General features: G+C 34.0%; 4 protein-coding genes across 7 annotated transcripts; 2 read left to right on the top strand and 2 right to left on the bottom strand.

Moving 5' to 3' along the window:
* Positions 1-160: 160 nt before the first annotated feature.
* cic (Putative transcription factor capicua) lies at positions 161-10,737 on the top strand. Of its 4 annotated transcripts, none has more exons than XM_066391517.1 (14): positions 161-887; positions 947-1,178; positions 2,834-3,466; positions 3,521-3,865; positions 4,123-4,223; positions 4,290-4,766; positions 4,816-5,039; positions 5,103-5,286; positions 5,335-5,533; positions 6,636-6,875; positions 6,923-7,175; positions 7,219-7,415; positions 7,609-7,931; positions 7,987-10,737. In XM_066391517.1, exons 1-14 carry the CDS (start codon positions 609-611, stop codon positions 8,113-8,115), a joined length of 3,816 nt encoding a protein of 1,271 aa, XP_066247614.1. In that variant the 5' UTR covers positions 161-608; the 3' UTR covers positions 8,116-10,737. The 4 variants fall into 4 exon arrangements, with proteins under 4 accessions (XP_066247614.1, XP_066247613.1, XP_066247612.1 ...); XM_066391516.1 differs by having other exon boundaries at positions 6,516-6,875; positions 7,228-7,415; XM_066391515.1 differs by having other exon boundaries at positions 6,516-6,875; positions 7,615-7,931.
* A 206-nt stretch (positions 10,738-10,943) lies between these two features.
* Positions 10,944-15,682, bottom strand: LOC136409379 (uncharacterized). The gene is made up of 12 exons (XM_066390832.1): positions 15,003-15,682; positions 14,409-14,689; positions 13,689-14,354; positions 13,499-13,632; positions 13,305-13,446; positions 12,846-13,248; positions 12,616-12,793; positions 12,275-12,560; positions 12,074-12,227; positions 11,824-12,020; positions 11,628-11,768; positions 10,944-11,119 (listed from the first exon to the last, which is right to left on the bottom strand). Exons 1-12 carry the CDS (start codon positions 15,574-15,576, stop codon positions 10,997-10,999), a joined length of 3,279 nt encoding a protein of 1,092 aa, XP_066246929.1. The 5' UTR covers positions 15,577-15,682; the 3' UTR covers positions 10,944-10,996.
* A 266-nt stretch (positions 15,683-15,948) lies between these two features.
* Positions 15,949-17,536, bottom strand: LOC136409380 (lysosomal acid phosphatase-like). Its single transcript, XM_066390833.1, has 6 exons — positions 17,391-17,536; positions 17,234-17,329; positions 16,939-17,178; positions 16,574-16,883; positions 16,322-16,518; positions 15,949-16,270 (listed from the first exon to the last, which is right to left on the bottom strand). Exons 1-6 carry the CDS (start codon positions 17,457-17,459, stop codon positions 16,118-16,120), a joined length of 1,065 nt encoding a protein of 354 aa, XP_066246930.1. The 5' UTR covers positions 17,460-17,536; the 3' UTR covers positions 15,949-16,117.
* Positions 17,537-17,746: 210 nt separating this feature from the next.
* On the top strand, positions 17,747-21,746 carry alien (COP9 signalosome complex subunit 2 alien). The gene is made up of 8 exons (XM_066390978.1): positions 17,747-18,108; positions 18,199-18,519; positions 18,581-18,923; positions 20,310-20,448; positions 20,511-20,701; positions 20,808-20,949; positions 21,004-21,075; positions 21,129-21,746. The coding sequence occupies exons 1-8, from the start codon at positions 18,061-18,063 to the stop codon at positions 21,199-21,201; spliced, it is 1,329 nt and encodes a 442-aa protein (XP_066247075.1). The 5' UTR covers positions 17,747-18,060; the 3' UTR covers positions 21,202-21,746.
* Positions 21,747-21,853: the final 107 nt, after the last annotated feature.

Genomic DNA, 21,853 nt, shown 5'->3' with positions numbered 1-21,853 from the left:
AAAGTTAATTGTTCTAATTGAAAATTAAATTACAAATAATACTTAAAAATTGTATTCTTACATTTACAAAATCATTCGAATACTCTTACTGACGCAACAATGACACAATCCATAATTTCATGTTCAAAATAAGATGTATACTTTTTATTGGACAGCTTCGAGTACGTCAACTCGTCAATTATTTGATTCAGAATCAAGGAATTATTGGGTTCCTTGTTTGTGGGTGTTAATAAAAAAGCGTGTTAATTTTCCTAATCTCTGGGTTTGTCCTGAAAATCGAGGAACCGTTTTCCCAAAAAATATTCCAAATGGAACTTTGAAGACCAACCAAGGGAAGAACAACACTCTCAAAGATGGAGCCTTGATTGTTTATTTACTATTTCACTATAATAACAATTCATTCATGAAGTAGGACCAGAATATTTTTGTTGCCACCGAAGGATTCATCTAATAAATGTCAATCCGAAAACAGGTGAAATAAATTTTATAATAATGTGAAAATCAAACCAGAAATATCTACAGTTCTGAAAGAGATGATGCCTCATATTTTTATGAAACCATTTAGAACTTACTCATAAGACAATCTATCAGCTGCAGTACATTTCAAAATGGACATGGGGGTCCGTAAACTCCCCAAAAAGCGTAAATTTGACCCATCTGAATTAGATGAGGGTGTTCAACATCAATCTAACTCCAGTACTTGCATAGCGGTATCGGTAGTGCAAACACTGCCTAGTGTGACTACTACAGAATACTCTTTCAACAACCAAAAAGCACCGCCACCTCCTCCACTTGTTGAGTTAAGTGAATGGTGCAATCACAGAGTACTTGCCAAGCAAGGAGATTGGTATCTGCCAGGAGTGATCAAAGAAGCTGGAGGTGATGCAGTAAGTCAATTTATAAAGTGGTTTAGCTTAAGTTTAAATTTAAAATTACTCTTCATTAGATCACAGTAGTACTGGATGGTAAAGGAGAAAGAAAAACATATGAGAATGTTTTTGATAGCGAGTGTTACAATGTAATTGGAGATGCCAGTCCTTCTGTGAATCAGATCAGTATAGGAACAAGAGTTTGTGTTCGACACAACCAGAGTCAGAGCATGTTTGTTGAAGGAGTTGTGTGTTCTATTCTTGAAGGACAACCTGGGCAGCCTATAAGATTTGTAGCTGCAGTCATCGGTAAGTACTGCAAGTTATTAAGAAATATGAAGTGCTATAAATTTTTACATGAAAATAATGACACTGAAATTGTTTCTCTTAAGACAAATCCTCTAATAATAATGTTTATTCATTTTTAAGCTAAGCATTATACTAAAGTAACTTCCAAAGAAACAATTATGGCTAATTGTTTTGAAATATTTAAATTAGAAGCAAAATTTTATTGAGTAGAAAATTGATCAACCCTGTTTCACATCTTTTGCTTGATTAATATCAATAAGGATGTTCAATAAAATGGATTCTCTAAATCATACATTTCCATAATTTACTCCTCATGATCAGTGTTCATATTTATGATTTTGAATTATGTCTTGAATCTTTGGCCTGTCCCTTCTAGTGTATTTTCTTGGACATTCCTAGAGATATTTAATTGCCTGCCTATTAAGGTGGAAAGATATTATATCTGAACTTATTTGAGTGCAAGCTAAAGTTTGTTTAAGTGGTATTGCACTTACTCCTTGCTCCCATGAGGAATATTTAAGTCATGGTCAGGCTTCAGGTGATTTTGGGGCCTTCTACTCAGTTTTTTCTGACAGCTTTATTTCTTCCATTTTATTGAGGTGTTATTTTTATTGTGAACTGTCTTTTATTGGTAGAGTATCTTGGAAATGGCATGAATATGGAAATATATGTATATGGTATGCTTTCTCTTGTAATTCCTGCATTTAACTAAAAGATAGACAACACTTTAATCGGAAGTTAGCCATATGTTAGTATCCTTATGAAGTGATTTTGTGTCAGAGACATTTGGGGTCACAGTGAGAATTAGCATTTTATTTTCCAAAAAAGCACCTCAAAACACAAATCCATGTCTTAGAGGTCATTGAATGTAACAGATAACAGTTTTAAAAAGCCAATTACATAATGTTATGTTGGTCATATTGACTACTAAATTCTAAAAACTTTGAATAAATTTTTGAGAAATATAAATCAAAGATCAAGTTTTACAATCCATATAGACAATCCTCTCAGGTTGTACAGTCTATAAAATGTGCATAAGTTCTTTTGCCTAAGTTGATGTAGCAAAAGCAAAAGTTCAGCTAGTACTATTCCAATTGTGTGACATGAGTGAGCCCAACTGACAAAGGGTTCTGGCCCAAAAACGCGTCTTAGGAGGTAAGCTTGAAAAAGTCAAACAAAAAAAATTCTTTCATCATTGTTCAGACAATTATTTTCATTGCCTTTACAAGGCATGCTACACCAGTGTAGGCCGATTAAAATGGATTTTTATAATTGGGCTACTGCTTTTAAAGCTTAGGAAAATTGGGCTACTGCTTTTAAAGCTTAGGAAAAGTCATTTCTAAAAAAACTGACAATAACCTGGAAAATACACACTAATATGCTTCAAGCTGCATTCAAATTATTTTCTTATTTTTAGAGTTATTTAACATTAAATATAGACCACAAATTTTCGTTATGTGTTTCAAACTTACAGCTTTTATAAATAAAAATAGCAACAGAATAACAAAATGGAAGGAAGCCCTTTGCCTCATATTTTTAATATACATTTTATGCGCTTAAACTATTGCTATTGCATTAATAGGCCTGAAAATTAAACATTCTTAGTTAGCATTTCTTACTTTAGAAATGCCAAACATAATCATATAAATTTTTAGGTGAAAAATCCTATGAAGTAAATGTTAAAAGGGCAGATTTGCGTTTGTTACGTCCACCATGGTGGGATGAACTTGAACATTTAGACTTAGTAACATCCCAGACAAATGAGTATTCTCGCACTTCACCTGGAACTCTTAATGCGTCTGTTGGAGCCTGTACTCCATTGTCAAATGGCAGAATGTATGACGAATTTGGAGAAAGTGAAGACGAGTTAAGGCAAGAGGGCTTTACTGAAGAAGCTAAGCTTTCTGGAGGTAGCAAAAGGAGTAGTATGCATAGTAGAGGCTCGTCGTCTAGTAGTGTTACTCCTAGTCAACCTGCTACTCCACACAAGTATAAAAAAGGGGACGTGGTCTCTAATCCGAATGGTATACGTAAAAAATTCAATGGAAAGCAATGGCGTAGATTATGTTCAAAAGAAAACTGCAACAAAGAGAGTCAAAGGCGCGGCTATTGCTCTCGCCATTTGAGCCAGAAAGGAAACGGGCTGCGTGGAACCTCATTTCCGAGGGCGGGAAGTAAACAAGAGGGTGAAGATACTTCCCGAGATTCTGAAACCTCGCCAAGTGCGCAGGATCGCAGAGTTACGGGTCGTTTTGATCAAGAAGAAACTGATGTTGCTAACATGTTAGGTAATTAACTTCAAAGCTTTGTATTAATCAAGCATTGACGCAATTGTGTTATAGTTTCACTAGGAAGCTCGCGCTCAGCCACTCCAGCGGCGTTTTCTCCAGGAACTTCCAGTTCTCCAGTGGCGAGAGTCGCTAGCGCCCCCTCTCCAGTAACTGTAGGTCCTCGTCAGAATGTATTTTTACCTATAGGAGGAGGAGCTCCTTCATACCCTCCATATCATCAGCCAGTTATTAGACCAGAATTAGTGCGGCCAGTGCAAACTGCACAAAGTGTGATCCGGGTCTCCCCAAGACCTAGACTTTGGGATAGTGTTTCTACTTTGGAAAATTCACAAGCAGTCTCACAGCAAAATTCGGGAATTGAGGAAAGGGTTACTTTGGCTCCCCATGTGACTGCAGGTACGCTATGTTGAAATTTTAGTTGTCTCAATTATTTCTTGCTTCATGGTATTCACGTTGAGCCTTGCTAATTTGGACCTTGCAGTGTCCTCAATTCAGATTTAAGTTACACAACAAATGTGTTTTTCTTTACTTAAAACCAATTGTGTCATTATGTAGAAATTTTAATAATGTCTAAGATTCTACTTTCCATTGTGTTTGTGTATTTATTTAGATTAAATGCCATAACTTTTTTCTAAAATAAAATTTGTTTTTAGGTTCTTTATACGCTCTCCCCCAGTCCCAAGAGAAAATTTTGGTAGTAATTAAGAACAACCTAGAAAATCGCAATGAGGAAACTAAGCCCATTCCTAGACAGGTTAGCTTTCCACCCCCCCTATAACAGCCCTCAAATAAAAAAAAATATATATATATAATTTTCAAGGTTATCCAGACTGACCATATGCGAAACTCTCATTCAGCAGTAATCGTCCATCCCACGCAATTAGTACCAGTACTTCCCGCAGCATCCCAGTCAAGGGCAGTTCCTGCCGGTGTCATTGTTACTCCCGAACAAGCTATTGAACCCCCAATATCTCAACCGTCTTTAATTCAAAATTCTCAAGTATCTCAAGTAGGCAGTTCGGCCTCGGCTTTTGCAGTGCCATGGCATGCGGTGGTTCCAATATTGTCCAGTAACAATTTTTCCGGAGGGCCTCTTTCGCCTGTTAGCAAGGAAGTGCCAGAGAATGAGAGTGGTGATCATGATGTACTTCATAATCCTGAGGATGAAGATGATGACGATGATGTATTCGAACCTGATAATGGAGACAGTTCCGGAGGGGCGGATATTGGAAGGACGCCCTCTACTCCACAAAGAAGGACTCAATCTACCAGTTCTTTGCATGGAAGAGAAGCAAAGGTAGTTGGTTATTTAGATCTTGAAGGTTTAATGGAGCAACTTGTTTCAGAATAATAAGGATAGAATCAGGCGACCAATGAATGCTTTCATGATTTTTTCCAAAGTACATCGGGCATTGGTGCATCAGCGACATCCCAATCAAGATAATCGCACAGTCTCCAAAATTCTCGGAGAGTGGTGGTACGCACTTGGTTCGACAGAAAAGAAAAAGTACCATGAACTGGCGACTGAGGTTAAAGAGGCCCATTTTAAAGCTCATCCCGACTGGAAATGGCATGTTTCAGTTTTTTTATCTTAATTATTTTACGAACATTCTAAAAATTACTGTTGTTTCAGGTGTAATAAAGATAGAAGAAAATCATCAACAGGTTCTGTTAGGAGCAAATTAAGTTCTACTGGCGAATGTGATGTGCCTATGAGCCCTTCACAAGGAGAAAGACCAGTTGATGAGGAAGACGATGATCATTTAGTCATTGCCGATAGCGTTAGTCAGGAAATAGATTTGAAGTGCAAGGAGAAAGTAAGTTGAAGAAAAGAAATTGTATTTTGTCAGTATGTCTCTGGTTAGGTGACTGATTCGGATTCGGAGTCTCATTGTGACATGGAAGGACCTCAGCAATCGAGTATATTTAGTCCTGCAGCTCCGGTCTCGTACCAATTGTTGCCTTTTCAACAAAGAAGTATCAGGTCTATTCACTATTCTCCTCAACCTGTAAAGTCAGAAGAACCTTCAGCTCCCAACACGCCTACAACTGCCTTCTCATCAGGTAGGTAAGACTCTTCGAAAAATCGGTGAAATTGAAATATTAGGGTAATTTTAACTAAAACTAATTCGTGAAGCATAATGTGGACTAGTTTTTCTTTTTTAAAATTATAATTAGTGTGTTTAGGTTTTTTTTCTTTTCCTATATTTTCAAATTCCGTACGGTTTTTTTCTAAAGACGACGTTAAATATGTTTTTGATTTTTACTAATTAAAAGTCAATTTTGTACCTTTGAAAGTCTTACTTGAAATCATAATCTCATGGAAAATATTTGGTGTCAATCTATTATTTTGTTTTGTAAAGCAAAAGTGTTATAACAAGAAATTCACATGATTTTCTATAACCGTAGCCCTTCGTAAATTTATAATTATTATTGAAACATAAGACAATTTTGCTCAATTGAATGGCTTAGGTATTTTAAGTCACAATTTCACATTACAAACTCGATTTAAACCCAAATACAACAATAAAACGCGAATTTCTTAGAACATTTACTTGTTATTGTTTCATTTGAGCATGACTTATGGCATATTTACATGGGGTGGGGTGACCGAGCGCGTGATGTGTTTAAGCTGCAGAGAAGGGCTATTCAAGTTGTCACTGGGGGTGGGTATCCGGGATGACTGCAGGGATGTTTTCCGGGAGTTGAGAAATGTCATGTTTCCCAGCACAAATACATTGGCGGGTGTCTTGTATATAAGAAGAGCAACATTCATTTTCCAATCTCATATCCATTTTACATAGTTTACACTTGGTGTTATCAGTCAATCCGATTTTGTAAGTTTAAATAATTTTCGGCACACCGGGTAATTACAAGGTTTTTCAAATATATAAGGGAAACACAGTTTCTTAATCAACTTTAGGTTGACGCGTTTTAGGACGAAAACGAACCTTTTTCGCATATAGGTTGAAAAATTTGTAATATGTTTTTGTCCTAGTTTTTTTCGGGAACCGCGTACATTTTTATATTTCCCAATATCTTTCAGTGGGTAATGGTTCATCTCTGACAATCCTTAAACCAGCAGTACCCAGTAAGCTCACACCGGAAAACTACCAGTCCCCTCTAACAGTACTAATCGGCAATGGTCATCCTGTGTGTCTTACAGAGGGACCTATAGACAGGCAACCATTCGTAATGCAAGTGGCGTCTACAGCAGCTTCTGAACTGCCCTGTGTTTACGTTCAACCACAGAATTACGAACAGCCTCGTTTGGCTGTGCAGTTATTACCAAAAGCAACTGCAACTAGTGCCCCTCCTCATTCGGTTATTGTCAGCCAACCTGCCAGAGTCACGACAACTACGCACTCTCAAGAAGAAGCGCAAGCATGCACCCCAAAAAACCAAGGTAATTTGTTTCTTTTTGTAACAGTATTTGTATAAAACATAATTTAGGGCCAGTTTTCTTTCAAAAACCGAAAATTGAAAGTGGTTCATCTGAGGAAGATTCAAACATGCGCGAAGAAAATGGTGGGGAATTTAAACTAGCCCCTACACCGGCTCAATTGGGCTGCGCTCCTCTGCAAAGGCGTCAGTTAGCAGTGAATCAGACAAGTTTCCAGGGAATTTCGGATATTGGTATCGATCTCCAGTCACCCTCTACCAAGAAAAGTTTCTTTAAAAGGAATATTGAGGATGGAATGGATAAGTAAGTGGTTACTAAGGATTGAAGTTAATAAATTTTCAAATAGGTTCTTTAGGGTGCTTGAAACAGTCAACTTCGAAGCCAAGTTTTCCTCGCTTCCTAGATTTCAACCTTCGGAAGGCCAGTCTCCTAGTGCGATCTCAGTGCCAAGCCCCAGTTTATTTGGTTCTAATTCTTTAAGGCATAATCGTGGACCTCCTTTAACTGCTCCTGCCAGAGGACCGGAAGAAGATATAAGCTCAGGTCAGTTTAAAAAGAAAATACGTTAAGAGAAACAAGATAATAATAATAAAACTTTACAGTTACAATAAATGCCCAAACGTATTACTTTAAAAAGTAATTCAATTATGTATGCAATTACAGTAACTCAACTAAAGCTGTTATTAATTGACTGTTGTTCAACAACAATGTTTACGTTGGAACATGTGCTTTCAAGTTTCAGGAGCAGATGCTCCCTTATCTCTACCCTCTGCTCGACCTCTAGCCGGCACGCATTTCTTCGGTCCGGATTTTTCTCTGGAGCACGCTAGGTTGGAATTGCAAGACACCGATGAAGGCACTTCGCCCTCACCACGGACCCCTAGAACACCAGGAACAAAAGACCCAGATAAAGGCCATAGAAGGACTTTAGAACAACGTCGCCAACTCGTGATGCAACTTTTCAAGGAACATTCCTTTTTTCCTTCGTCTAAGGCCACCTCTAGGTTTCAAGAAGAGCATTCGGATATTTTTCCCACAAGAGGCACCTTGCAACTTAAGGTGAATGTTTGGAAATATGTTTTCAAACGGCTTTAACATCGAAATGTGGTTTTAGATACGTGAAGTACGTCAAAAATTAATGGCTCAAAATAACCAGTTGACTCCCCTTACCCCAAGTCCCGGACCGCAAGGACCACAATCAGCTGGGTTGCATGAGCTTTTGAAGGTCTCCTCCAGCAGCTAGCTGGATTCGCCTTTCCATCTTGTTATTCGTCTTCCTTCGCACTGCATTTGATGCGAAGCTTATTCTAAATTCTATTATAAGGCAAGCCAAGATCGTCAGAAGCAGATACTCACTTGGTACTGGTAAGTTTAAGCTTCCTGACGGTAAGGGATTTAAATTGAATCTTTAGATATATGTCAACGGCAAGTGCAATTTTGGGACTTGTGGTAAATTACCTTAATTTTATGTTCATATGGTGTATGTTAAATCGAATGCAGGAAACATTCAAAATTGTTCTATTAAGAGCACAAAGTAGGTACTTTGCCAGATCTCTCAAAATTTAAAAATGTTAGAGTTAGTATTAACATATGCCCTCGTTCTGGGTACCACACGATTAGCGTAAATCACATTTTCGACGTGATGATTAGTTTATGAATAAATTGAAATTCCCTTGATGTATTTTTTAGGGAAGTCTACCGTCTTAAAATAGCCTGTTTAGTAATTTTTGTGACTTTAGAGGCTGCCGTTTTAAGACGTGCAAGTGCCAAGTTTGAATTCATAAGGTTTTCATTGGAAATTTGGTAAAAGCCAATTTTCCCAGACGTGATTTTTTTAAAACCATTTGTCCTGTACCTGTGGCAGAACCAGCAAATAGAGAATAAGTCTATTCTAGAAGTCTTTTTACATTTGGATTTTATTTGGAGAATTTCAGAAGATGAAAAGTTGCTATTCTTCCCTAATTGGTGCTAGTCGCCACTACAGTATACCCAGATGATAATGTTAGAGAAATATAGGATTTGCATTGGTTAAAAAACATAACATCTCATATTTCAGTGAAGTAGTTTGGTGTGGGCCAAAAACAGTCACTTACAAGATGGAAACTTCTGCAATTATATACGTTTCGACTCTAATGTCTTCTTCAAGCTACTAAAAACGAAATTTTTTGGAAAATACATCTCTGCGAAGCTCGTAATCACACGAAACATCACATCAATTCAACAAAATACTATTGCCATAAACTAATATGATAGCTTATCCTCATACTTATCCTTTGATCTATTTTTTTTAAATTTTATGTATTAATTAATAAATATGTAAATTCAGTATAAAAAATCAACACAGAGATGAACGATGTCCTTATCATTCGTGTTTTTAAGTTGATTGCGCACGTGATGTATGTTGTGTAAATACCATTTGCGTTCATCCTATTTGGTTTGTTTTATCCAATATCATAATTACCAATATATTGTCAATAATTAACATTAACAATGATATTGTCAAGTTTATCTGAAGCTTCTAAGAGCTTTGGGGAGATATATTTTTCAAAGAAATTCGTTTTTTGGAGATATTTTTTACGATACAGAAGAAGACACTAATTTAAAGTCAAAACCTAGAAATTTATATGAAAATTTTCATTCTGTGACTTTCATTGATCCACACTAAACTACTTTACTGAAAATTGAAGTTTTGGATCACTAACCGTCGTTGCAATAACATCTCATTACTGACTTTTATTTACTGGTGCTCCTAGTTTAATTTAATTTGTACTAATCTTATTCATTGCTTCAGAATAAAATTGTGCCACCTTAAATCTGCTTGGAAACATTATTCCATGTCTATGTTACACGCGGTGCAATAAAAATAGACTCTAATTTCTATTATGTTTTATGTAAAGATATGTTGACATTTTTGATTATACTAAGAAATTGTTGTATATCATAGTCGCAATAACGTACGTGCGTATTAATTGTTAATATATCTAGTTTATTTTATACATTATTGAAAGTAATTCCTTTCTACGTTTTTTTATTAGATCGCCTCAAATTTGAGGCTTTATTGAACATTGTTTTAATCATATTATGTATTTTATTTCAGGTGTATCATATTAAATCTGGAAATATCTCAATTAATTCAAACTCAGACTAAAATAATATTGTCTTATAAACATTTTATTTTATATTTCCATACAGGTGAATAGACAGACAAGTTTATAAGAATCTCAGTTGAATTTTAAATTTGAGATTGCAGCATTTAAAATGAAACCCCTTATTTGTCTATTTCTAATAATTTTTTCGATGATGTTGTATAATGGTTATGTCTAATTATTATATTTCAATATTTGTGAGATTAATGATAATAGATAAAAATAGAAGTGCAATATCGTATAATGCTAATAATTAAAAACCAGTATTTTAAATATTTCGCCCAGCACCTCCTTTTGAGGCGATCAATTTAATTTTTAAGATTATTTTACAATTATAAAATAAATTGTCATATTGTGATTTTTTAATGGTGAAATTCGTTATTTTAGTAAAACATTGTTTCAAAAGTTGTTAACAACACAAAATGACAATTTCTATTCCGATATCTTTATAGCTTAAGACTGTCTGTCGCTTCGTATAATTATTAGTAAATATAGCTTAGCACGCTTGAGATTTTCCTTTAGAACAGCTTAGTAATAGCGAAGTGGCACGACTGTAGCATTCGCTTAATGTGTTTTAGGTAACTTCTACGGACATTAATTTACGCGTATGGTTGTGTTTTACGATTAGACCATTGTTTAAGCCATTAATTGTTTCTCTTAAGCAAAGTGATTTAACAGCTACCACTCAATGAAACGTATAATAAAGTAGTAGCATTTCATGATCTCTTTAAATAATGAAAGTTATGCACATTTTACTTTAGTCATAGTCTGTACATACAAACACTTTAGTAGTATTTGTACATCATACGATCACAAAGCCCATTACAAATAAAAAAAATACACATATATTTTAAGGGGTTTTATTTTAAAAAAATATTTAACAAGTATGCAATGTTAAAAATTATCATTCTGGGTCCATATTGGTTAGAACTCTATAAATCAACCAATTGTAATACGTACGTTATCGAGGATTGTTAGTCACCCTTCACTATTATTGAGATAATTCTCCAAGCGGTCTTTATTACTTTTGTGAAACTGAACTAACTTCTTAAACAAATGGTCAAATTCCTTGCCTTTTTCATACTGCACATAGTGTACAAGCTGCAATGTATAATTTTTCTCACTAAATGCATAAGGAAAATTGAATGAAGTTATGCATAACTTGACAAAAAATTTGTAAAAATGAAGTTCTCAGTCATCAGGCAATCCTCAGATCAATATCCAATATTAAAAATTCTATCGCTAATCACCTAACAATCTGGCCCTTTGGCTAGTTTTATTTAATAAATGGATTATTAATATACCATTTATATAATAATATTAAATAAATGATAGTTTGTGCTTGATTCGCTACACCGTGGTTATCTTCGAACTATGCAAGATCTCAACCAGGGTTGTTACTATTATTTCCAACTAAGACTCGACGTTGACGTCGAGAGAATGGTTAATGAGTGCCACAGATGTGCAGAAATAGCTTGCACACCTTGCGAGGGATAATTATATGATGGTCAGACTAGAATTTCATTATGGGCAAATATCAATAAAATAATAATTTGGCATTTGGTCAAGTTATTAGACATAACGTAGTTTATTTATAAAACTTTCATACCTCCGGTTTGACGTGATCAATCCAACATGCAATAGTGTCAAAAACTGGAAGCAAATGCTCACTTAATCGTTCTTCTTCCTGAATAAAAAAAAGCAAATTCAGCAAGGATTTTGTACACATTTTCACTTCTGTTTCATATTCCTAAAAGTGATTAAATTAGGCTATTTCCATCTTTATTCACTTGCCAAATTCCCACCCCATAGAAGGCTACAGGCTTGTACTTTGGATCTCTATTAAAAATCTGTCTCTCAATGCTCCGACACACTTGACTGTAATATACACCTTTATAATTTAAAGACGGTTTACATGACATGACTTTAAATGTGTACAAGGAATAGTGTAAATATATGAAGAAATTTTCGTCAACCTTACATTTTCCAGCTACCAAAGAATCTAAAAAGGATTACCCAATAGAGTATTTCATTCAAATAGCATGAAAAACAAACCTAATATAGCACACATCTCTTTAAGAATGCTAAACCGGATTTTTACTTGTATGGAGGCAAAGAGGAACCTAATAAGTTCATTTGGATAGTCTATAAGACTTCGCATAACAGTTAAGTCCTTCTGGAAGCTCTGCGGCACTGGGTAGTTATCAAACTATAAGACCAACTATAAATAGAAATCAATAAAAATACTGCACATACCTTAATATGGCCGCTCATGTAGACTAAGGTATTCATGTAGAAACGACCAACATCGTGTTTATTAGAAACCACGAACCTTTCATCCAAAACATGTATCATAAATTCACCCAAGCTGCGTGAAGCTAATCTATGGACAAATCTCATAAAATCTTCAGAATTGAGAAGGATGTAATTGTCGTAAATTAGTTCTTCGAGAATGGTAATACTAACACGACTCAGAACTGTATGGTCTGAGGTAACATGGTTAAAGCAGAAGCGGATTATTTCATCAAATTCGTGTGTTATCCTAAAAGATTAATACTTTATGGCGTTCAGAATGAAGTGAGGAGAGAAGAACCTACTCGGTACAAAGGTTGTAATACATTTTAATAGCTGTTAATTGAACAATTGGATCAATCACTTCTAAAGCTCTTTTGAATAGTTTCACGGCAGTGGGAATCTTTAGGCGATTCATCATTCCAATTGTACCAAAGAACGAAATTAATTGTATTAAAGTGTCCTTGTAACGCGTTGTAATCACTAAATTAAAAAAAAAACAAGCTCAAAATTTAAACCAAATAAATTAACTTACAGGTCATCGTTCTAGGATCATCCAAAACATTTTCCAAAATAGTCAAAATCTCATTTCGCGGAGGTCTCCGTAAAACGATACACAGTTCAGTTAAAAGCATAATAGATCCCATGAAAATTTGGTTTTGTTTCAAAGCCCTATATGCAGACTCGCTTACGTTATTTAACAATCTTACTCTTTGTTCTTCGTCATCAGCTAAATTTAATATATCCTTAAAAACATCTATTAAGGCAAAAGAGGGTTTAATGCTCGTGATACCGCTCGTTTCCTCATATAGCAAATCCCAAAGGTTGCTGCAAATCATATCGAATTTAGGTAAATCACTTTGCTGGTAAACAACTTTATTTAATAAGATCCTCTTGTAACTGTTGAGCAGATGGCAGAATGTATCCACGCAGCTTAGCTAGGGAATTAAAATTCGTCTTATTACAGCAAAATCGGAAAGTAATAAATCCTTACTTCTTCGAAATTTTCAAGCATATAGTCAGTTAAAATATTGTGCTCCTTGTACTTTACAAAATCTAGCATAGAGTTCAATAAAATGTAATAACCCGGCTCTTTGAAGTTAAAATGTGATATAATATGGTGGACGTGTTCATATCTAAAGAAAGTGATTTGGTCAAATGCCTATAATAGATCAAAGAAATACATACTTTATTAAGTGCCTGCACTTGGCTAAAAATAAACTGTGGTCGAATTCGTCTGAGAACAACATGTTTGAGTACTGCTCGGGGCCATATTCCCTACCTTGTACTGTAGATGAGAATATCACAGATCTGTACAAGTGCTACAACATTCATGTAACTATATTTTTGGAAATTATATTAAAAACAGACAACATACTTCTACAAACACTGAAGAAGAGGCATCAGAATGCATTGCCATTTTGAAAAATATCCTCATAATTGCCAGTCTGGCTGCACAAGTGGTTTTCTCTGCCAGTTGCAAATATAAATTGTGAAGGTTTGGCAGAATATTTTTTATACTGAATGGAGTGCCTCCTTTGCATATTAAGTATAAGACTTGCGATGCCAGATCACCATCTAATTTATTGAGGGCACAAAGCATTTTTGATAAAATGCGAAGGATGTTCTTGCTTCGTAATGCGTGCCCCGCATGTTGATCATTCAGTATCCTAATCATGGCTTTCAAAATACCTGTTGTTTCAATACATACTAGGCTTCCAGTTTCATTAATCAATTCAAATATTCTATTTAACATATTGTTGTCTTCAAGCAAACAGATATTTGCTACAATCTCTATGGTTTTATATTGTATCTGTTTTTTTTTGTTTAGCATATGAATTATAATGTTTTTAAAACAAATGGAATATAATACATCTAATTTTGGAAAACCCTCTGGGTGGGGTTTCTTTAGCATATAATAGATGATTACCATTAAATTTGTATAGCAGTGTTCATGATTTTTTGACTCTAAATAATTTGGAATTCTATGAAGAAGCTCCTTGTAAAGTTGCTCATTGAGCATGTTGATGATATCAACGCAGTCCTGAAAGTTTCAAGTCACCATTTTAACATTGATTGGTTTTTTGGCTAAGCTTACCTCAAAATAATCGAAATCTGGCATGCCAAACAGGGAAAAAAGGGAATCTAGAAAATATTGCAGTTTGTGCCGATCCTCAATTTCCATAAGCACATTTTTTATAAATGCTTTAGATATATTTGCAGCAAGCTTTCTCCGTTCTTGAGAAATACTTTTACTGGTGTCACTTCTCAAACATCTTAACATACTCTCCATTACATACTTTACTTCCTTGGGGTGTTCTTTAACTATTATAAGATCCTTGAGAGATTTTTGAGAGAAGAGCACCAGAGGATCATTGCCTAAATATAAATAAATCACTTGCTCTTAAATTTTGTTTATTATTATGAAACCCCCCATATTAAAAAGTTGCTATTTTAGTATATACTCCTTTCTGTATTTTTTGAATTAGTAGAAATATCAAAAAGCTATTTATGCAAAACTTGTTCAAAATTTATTGAATTTTACAATTCTAAAAAGAAAAATTTATCTTTAAAAAAAAAAATTTGCATCTTTATTTAATTTTGTAAAAACATATTTTTACCATGACCAACCAGTTTTACATAAAATAGATGGTACATTAAGTTTGAATAACCAGTACCAGATTCCACTTACTCTGCTTAACATTCCCTTCAGATGCTCTGTACTTCACGACATTAGCATACAAGTTTGCAGTGCTTTGTACTATTATAAATGAAGCATTTTGTTCGCAGACATATTTTAATGTTAACTCCATCACAGTAAGTACTTGTTCACTTGGAATGTTTTGTTTTTTTGCGCATTTATTCAAGAGAAGCAACACCATTGCATATATGTTTCCTTCATAATATAGCTTTCCTATCTCTGAGGGAAGCAAGATTAGCTTTAAGTAAAGCTCGGCAGCAAATAGGGAAGATTGCAAAGAGACCCTGTCTGAAGATCCTAAACAGTAGTACAAAAAAGTCTGGAAATATGCCTTGAGACTTCCATCAATAGTTCTCAGATTTTCTTTCAACGATTCATCAAATTTCTTGACTAGTTCCTCAAGATACAATTTGGTATCCACAGGATAGTGGAAGCTGTATTCAATCACTTGATCTGAGGAGATGAGAGATCTTCTTCCACTAATTATTTCTTTCCAGACTTCTCTTATTATTGCTGTGTTTGTTAGTTTGTTGTATTGTTCTTGTAGGGTCTCTAACAAACTCATTTTGATGAGAGTACATTAGGGGCTATTGAAAAAATGTCTAATAAAAATATTAACTTTTTTTCATTTACTGTTATTAATTCTTAAATTTCCATAAATATTTAACTCATTAACTTCGGGAAGAACTAAATAGAGTTTTCAAGCAATGCTGCCATTTTCCATTTAAAGATACGCTTAACAAACCTCTTCTCAAGTCAACAATTCACATTTAACATTTGTTTTCATTTCAGTCATTTTATCATAAAATATTTTACAACACTACGTAGGTATTTTAAATCATTTACAATTATATATATAAATATATGTAATAAATACTTATTACACACAATCTTGTTTTATTATAAATTAAGGGAGTAACGCCAAAAAATCGTTTGATTTCGGCAATTATGACTCGATTTGGCAACACCGAACAGAACATAACCAATCTACTAGCATTCCTGGCGCATTCTCCAAAATTATTAAACTTAAACTCGTGATAATTTTTAACAGTTCACAGAATTAGAAAACTACTTGTAAAGCTTAGTATCATATAAAGTAACAAGATTTATGTTGCGCTTTCCACATTGCATTCTTCTGCCCAATTAACTGGCAACATCTTTTGGTAACCTTTAAGAAATTCATTTATTTTGCAAGGACTGTTGCAATTTGGAAGAACTTGACTCTGGATACCTCCTTTCCAACTGTCCCAATAGGACACCTAAGGAAAAGCAACATTCATAAGCACAAACACATTGTTGGTATTACATACATTAATTTTCCCATCCTCATATAACTCAAAAATTAATGAGGCTCCAAACTCTGGTTTAAGAGTATCAACTAAACTCAAAGCTCTCATGACATGCACAATAGTTAAATCATGTCCTGCATAGGTGTTTATTGAAGGGACTTCCTTGGATCCAGTTAAAGCTGCCTCCATTAAGTTCAGAACAGTTTTAATGAAGAAACCTGTTTCAAATATTCACACAAAATAGAGTGCATGTCTTACTATGTAATTACCTACCCCCTTTCATTTTCTTCATATAATCAGTTTCAGAATAAATGGCTAAATTTTGAGCTCCAATAATTCTCATTTGATCCATTAGTGTGTCATTTACCCAATATGGCAGTGACAGATTATTCATTTGATAAATTTCTAATGTATCATACAAAGATTCCACAGCTTCTATAGTGTGAATGACTTTCCCAGTGTGTTCAGTAAGATAGACATACAAAGTATGATAATCTCTGTTATACTGCTTAACTTTGGAGGAATTCTGTGCTTCAAGGAACTGTTTGTCATATTCTGTGCAATTGGTTTTCATTACTAAGAGCTGAAATAAACTATTTAAAAGTATGTAATATGTAAACGGTTGTTTAGTTTATTACATTGTCTAAATTTCTTGGTAAATAATGTATAGGAATGGGCTGCCAAAGCAGATTGGGATTCCAAATTTGCTCTCCCTGAGGTGGAAACATCCCTGCTCCCACTAGTTCAGCACTCATAAGACATCTGTCCAAGTAACTGCTGGTAAAATTAACATCTACAGGCCAGTAGTATTTGGAAAATATTGCATTATACTGCTCTTTTATGTTCTGTCCTAGTGTGTACATTTGTAATTTTCCCCTCTAAATGGTTCAATGGATAACAGTACTGTAAGTACATACTAGGAAAGTATCTTACATTTGTTAAATGTCCTAGCCCCCCTTCCCACTTATAGTTTTTATGAGGATCATTAGGAAAGATACTAGTAGGAGATCGTTCTCCATGCCTAAATAGCTGTAATAATATTTTTAATTAGATATAATTGAGAATTGCAGATTTAGCAAAAATAACTTACTACATGTATTTGTTTGGGTATTTCGACACTTCCAGCGGTTGCACATAAGAGTAAAATGATTAATATCATTATATCCTGTTAAAGCATTGGCATTTTTCACTCGAGAAGATTATTTTGATAAGAATATCAAATTATTTGTATTTAATTTTTTTTATCTTGATTAAAAAAAGAAAACAAAAACACATAAACTTATTGCTTAATTGCTGGCATATGCAACCAAGATTACAGCAATGATAGATTGCCATTCAGTCCACTTGACATACCATGTTCTCACATCAGTCAAATAGGGTAGTTGGAGTCACATTTAACAAATACTTTTTGAAATTACACCGGTAAACGAAATATGAAAATGCCTAGCGGATAGTGGAATACTAGGCAGTCATTTCGAATTCGTATACAAAATTAGCGGTTTTGAAGATATTCTATTAAGAAATCTAATTTCCTATTTTATAATAAATTATTTGCTATTTATAACAGAAGTAGGTGTAAGTGCAGAAGCCATAAATAGTGGCAACGTTTTGGTTTGAATTTTGGTTACCGTCCGGCAATGAATTGACAGCTCTGTTCCTACCAAGGGCAGCTGCTGGCTTGGTTTGTTTTTTGAAGAGTTTTGTTCCCGGCTTTAAAGGGCTCTCTTAATTAAAAACCTGTGTGGAAACTTGTAAATAAAATGTCTGACGATGACTTCATGTGCGATGATGAGGAAGATTACGGTTTGGTAAGTGTCTCTCCTCAAAATGCCACCAATCTAACCTAACTTTCCTTGTCAAGGTAATTATTTCTCCCTAAATTCTTTTATCTTTTGTAGGAATACTCAGAAGATAGTAATTCTGAACCCGATGTTGATCTGGAAAATCAGTACTATAATAGTAAAGCTCTGAAAGAGGAGGAGCCCCGAGCCGCCCTAGCTTCCTTTCAAAAAGTATTAGATCTTGAGGGTGGTGAGAAGGGGGAGTGGGGTTTCAAAGCCCTGAAGCAAATGATTAAAATTAATTTTCGTTTATCAAACTATGATGAAATGATGGTTCGCTATAAGCAACTTTTAACATACATCAAAAGTGCTGTAACAAGAAATCATAGTGAAAAATCTATCAATTCAATCCTGGATTACATTTCTACATCACGAAATGTAAGCCTAGAGCTAAATTAGCAGGTTTTCATAGTAGTGAATGTATAAATGATTGTTTTAGATGGAGCTCTTACAAAATTTCTATGAAACTACTCTGGAAGCTCTGAAAGATGCAAAAAATGATAGGTTGTGGTTTAAAACTAATACTAAATTAGGAAAGCTCTATTATGATAGAGAAGACTTCAATAAATTGGCTAAAATACTTAAACAACTGCATCAGTCCTGTCAGACAGATGATGGGGAGGATGATTTAAAGAAAGGGACTCAATTGTTAGAGATATATGCCTTGGAGATTCAAATGTATACTGCCCAGAAAAACAACAAGAAACTAAAAACTTTGTATGAACAATCATTACATATAAAGTCAGCTATCCCTCACCCTCTTATTATGGGGGTAATTAGAGGTATGTCATATATAGATGCTCTAGGAACATTGGTACAAATGAGTATAGTAGGTGTTAGAAGGTAAAAAATACTGATTCAACTAAACATGTTTTGTAAAAAGTTGCTTGTTTTTATTTTAAAGGGTGTTTAATAATGATTTTGGGACAACTTTACCTTAACAAAAATGATATAGGATTTTATTCCTTTTTTTGCATTTTATACTTGATATTCTTTCAAGAACTGCAGTAATTGATTATGGAAAAACTATTAATAAGAAAATTTTGAAAATTTACTATGATATGAAATTTGACAAGAGCAAAATGACTAAAATATTTTCAGGATGGTGGCACTTTCAGTGATACTAGAATTTAATGTAAACTTGCTTATTTTATATAGAAATTGCAGGTTAAAATCATAAAATTTTAAAGGTGACCCACTCCTAAGCCTCTTCTTCTTAAGCTGCCAGTCACTTCAAATTCTTGCCAGCAAAATATGTCAATAAAAGAAATACATTTTTAAAATCAGATTATTTTGGAGTAAGACATTGCTGAAATGCCTTACTCCAGAATTTTTAAAACATTTTTTGAGCCTAATATCTCAGCTATCATAAGCATGAGAAAAATCAACTTGTTTTGAGATTCTCTAGGCACACCTGTTGTGTTTTCATTGCCTTGTGAACCATTTTGTCTATTTATAATTCTGTTTTCTGAATAAATGTTCTATTATTAAAAAAATAATAAGGACAATTATACAAGATATTGCTTATAATTGGTGTTCTCAACAAGTAATTCTTGCCCAGGGGCCATGCTAACCACCTCTTTATCAACTATACTTGTTTATTTTTCAACTAATGTATATCTAGGCACAAGAAGAGAACGATAAGCGATGACTTTTTATTTCTTTCATGCATTTTACAGCTCCTACTTGTTTATTTATTCTTGGCTGCCCTTGAATTTTTGTGTTTTATTGTTTCAATAAGTGTTTGGAATGGGAAGTAACAAACATGTTTTTCCTTTTTTTTCACTACCTTTTTAATACACAAAAATATTCAATGGTTGGTATATATGTCAATGGAGAAATTAATAATTATTTTTTTATTACCTATCAATACAAATTTTTATTAAAATAGTTACAGGATTTTCAATTGTTAAAATTAAACTTGAACATTTTGTATTTCCTTAATGAAGAATTTTCTTAGGCTTTAATTATTTCAGTGCATATGTGTGTGCATCTTTAATTTTATGGTCTGAAGTTGCCAGACTAACAGAGCCGAAATTGCTAGCTGGTGTTCATGACTTGAAACCAGTCCATTCCCTGATGGTTTTCAAATTAAAGTTTTAGTTCTCAAAATCTGACTCACCCTGTGTACATTTTTTATTTAGATGTGATGAACTTTAAAATTTCAGAATGTGGTGGTAAAATGCATCTAAGAGAAGGTGAATTTGAGAAAGCTCATACTGATTTCTTTGAAGCATTCAAGAACTATGATGAATCTGGAAGTCCTAGAAGGACCACTTGTTTGAAATATTTGGTTCTAGCTAATATGTAAGCGGTTTTAGTGTTTAGAGGTTTCAATTTTTCAAACGGTTTCTTTCCATTTTTTGTAGGTTAATGAAGTCTGGAATTAACCCTTTTGATTCTCAGGAGGCCAAGCCATATAAAAACGATCCTGAAATATTAGCAATGACAAATTTAGTGACTGCATACCAGAATAATGATATTAATGAATTTGAACATATTTTAAAGCAAAACCGGCAGAATATAATGGATGATCTATTTATACGAGAGCACATTGAAGGTAATTTGTATAAGGTGTCTCAAAATCAATTCTGGCAAGTTAGTTGTGAGAACTAATTTTGGGACACCTGATGTTTTCATTTAAATGCTAACGTTTTTACTTCAAGATCTCTTAAGAAACATCAGGACGCAAGTGCTAATAAAATTGATTAAACCATACACAAGAATACAAATACCTTTTATTTCTACTGAACTCAATATAGATGTTCAAGAAGTGGAGAGTTTGTTAGTTGCCTGTATATTAGATAAGTGAGTATGTTTGTATATGTATGGGGATTTTTATGTCACATTTACGTATTTTAGTACAATTCAAGGGCGAATTGATCAAGTGAACCAAGTGTTATTTCTCGAGAGAACTACTCTAAATACAGCTAGGTATCGTATTTAATGTCGTGAAAACGATAGTTTTTTGAAACTTTTTTTTGTAGGTATAATGCTTTAGATAGATGGGCGAATCAGTTAAGTACTTTGCACTCTTCTATTGTAAATAAAATGGCCTGATACCAAGGGCTACTTAACGACGAAGGGGAGGTTGAAGTGATAGCGCACAGCGCCTTTTTTGTGTTTAATTATTCATTTTCTTTACAGCAATGCAGAACAGTAATTTCATTTTTTGTGTTTAATACTTTACCTTTCTTACGATTTTTCAATGAGGCAATATTAATACTGAGTATGTCAAAGTACTTTAGTTAGACCGCACTTTATTTTCACGTATTTAGCTTTTCATGATACAAGGAAAATTCTGTGGATATTATCGGAGGAGTTGCCATCAGGACAGTTCCATATTTTCTTATAGTAATATTACCTTCTTAAGGTGTGATGAGAGGCACTCACAACATTTAGTATTTATTACCAGGTGTACATAATAATATAAATGTAATATGTTTTATTAGAGTGAAGTATAATATTGCTCCTCTTGTAATATATTTTGAAGTATTTGTAACTTCAAAATTTAAGTTATTCTTTTTCTAGATTTCTTTTCAGAATAAATTTGCCAATTTTGTGTTTCATGTTGTTAACATTTTCTAATAAATAAGACTTTATTATTTTAAGTGTTTTAGTTAATACAGGGTGTCAACAGTTAATACGGTTCCCTACAAGTTAACAAACAAATTTTCGTACTTTCCAGTGTACAGATTATTTAACGACATCC

This window comes from Euwallacea similis, chromosome 6 (genome assembly GCF_039881205.1).
Source record: "Euwallacea similis isolate ESF13 chromosome 6, ESF131.1, whole genome shotgun sequence".
Lineage (NCBI taxonomy): Eukaryota > Metazoa > Arthropoda > Insecta > Coleoptera > Curculionidae > Euwallacea > Euwallacea similis.
Note: the sequence above shows the minus strand (reverse complement) of the source record. Positions and strands in the feature narration are given on the sequence as shown.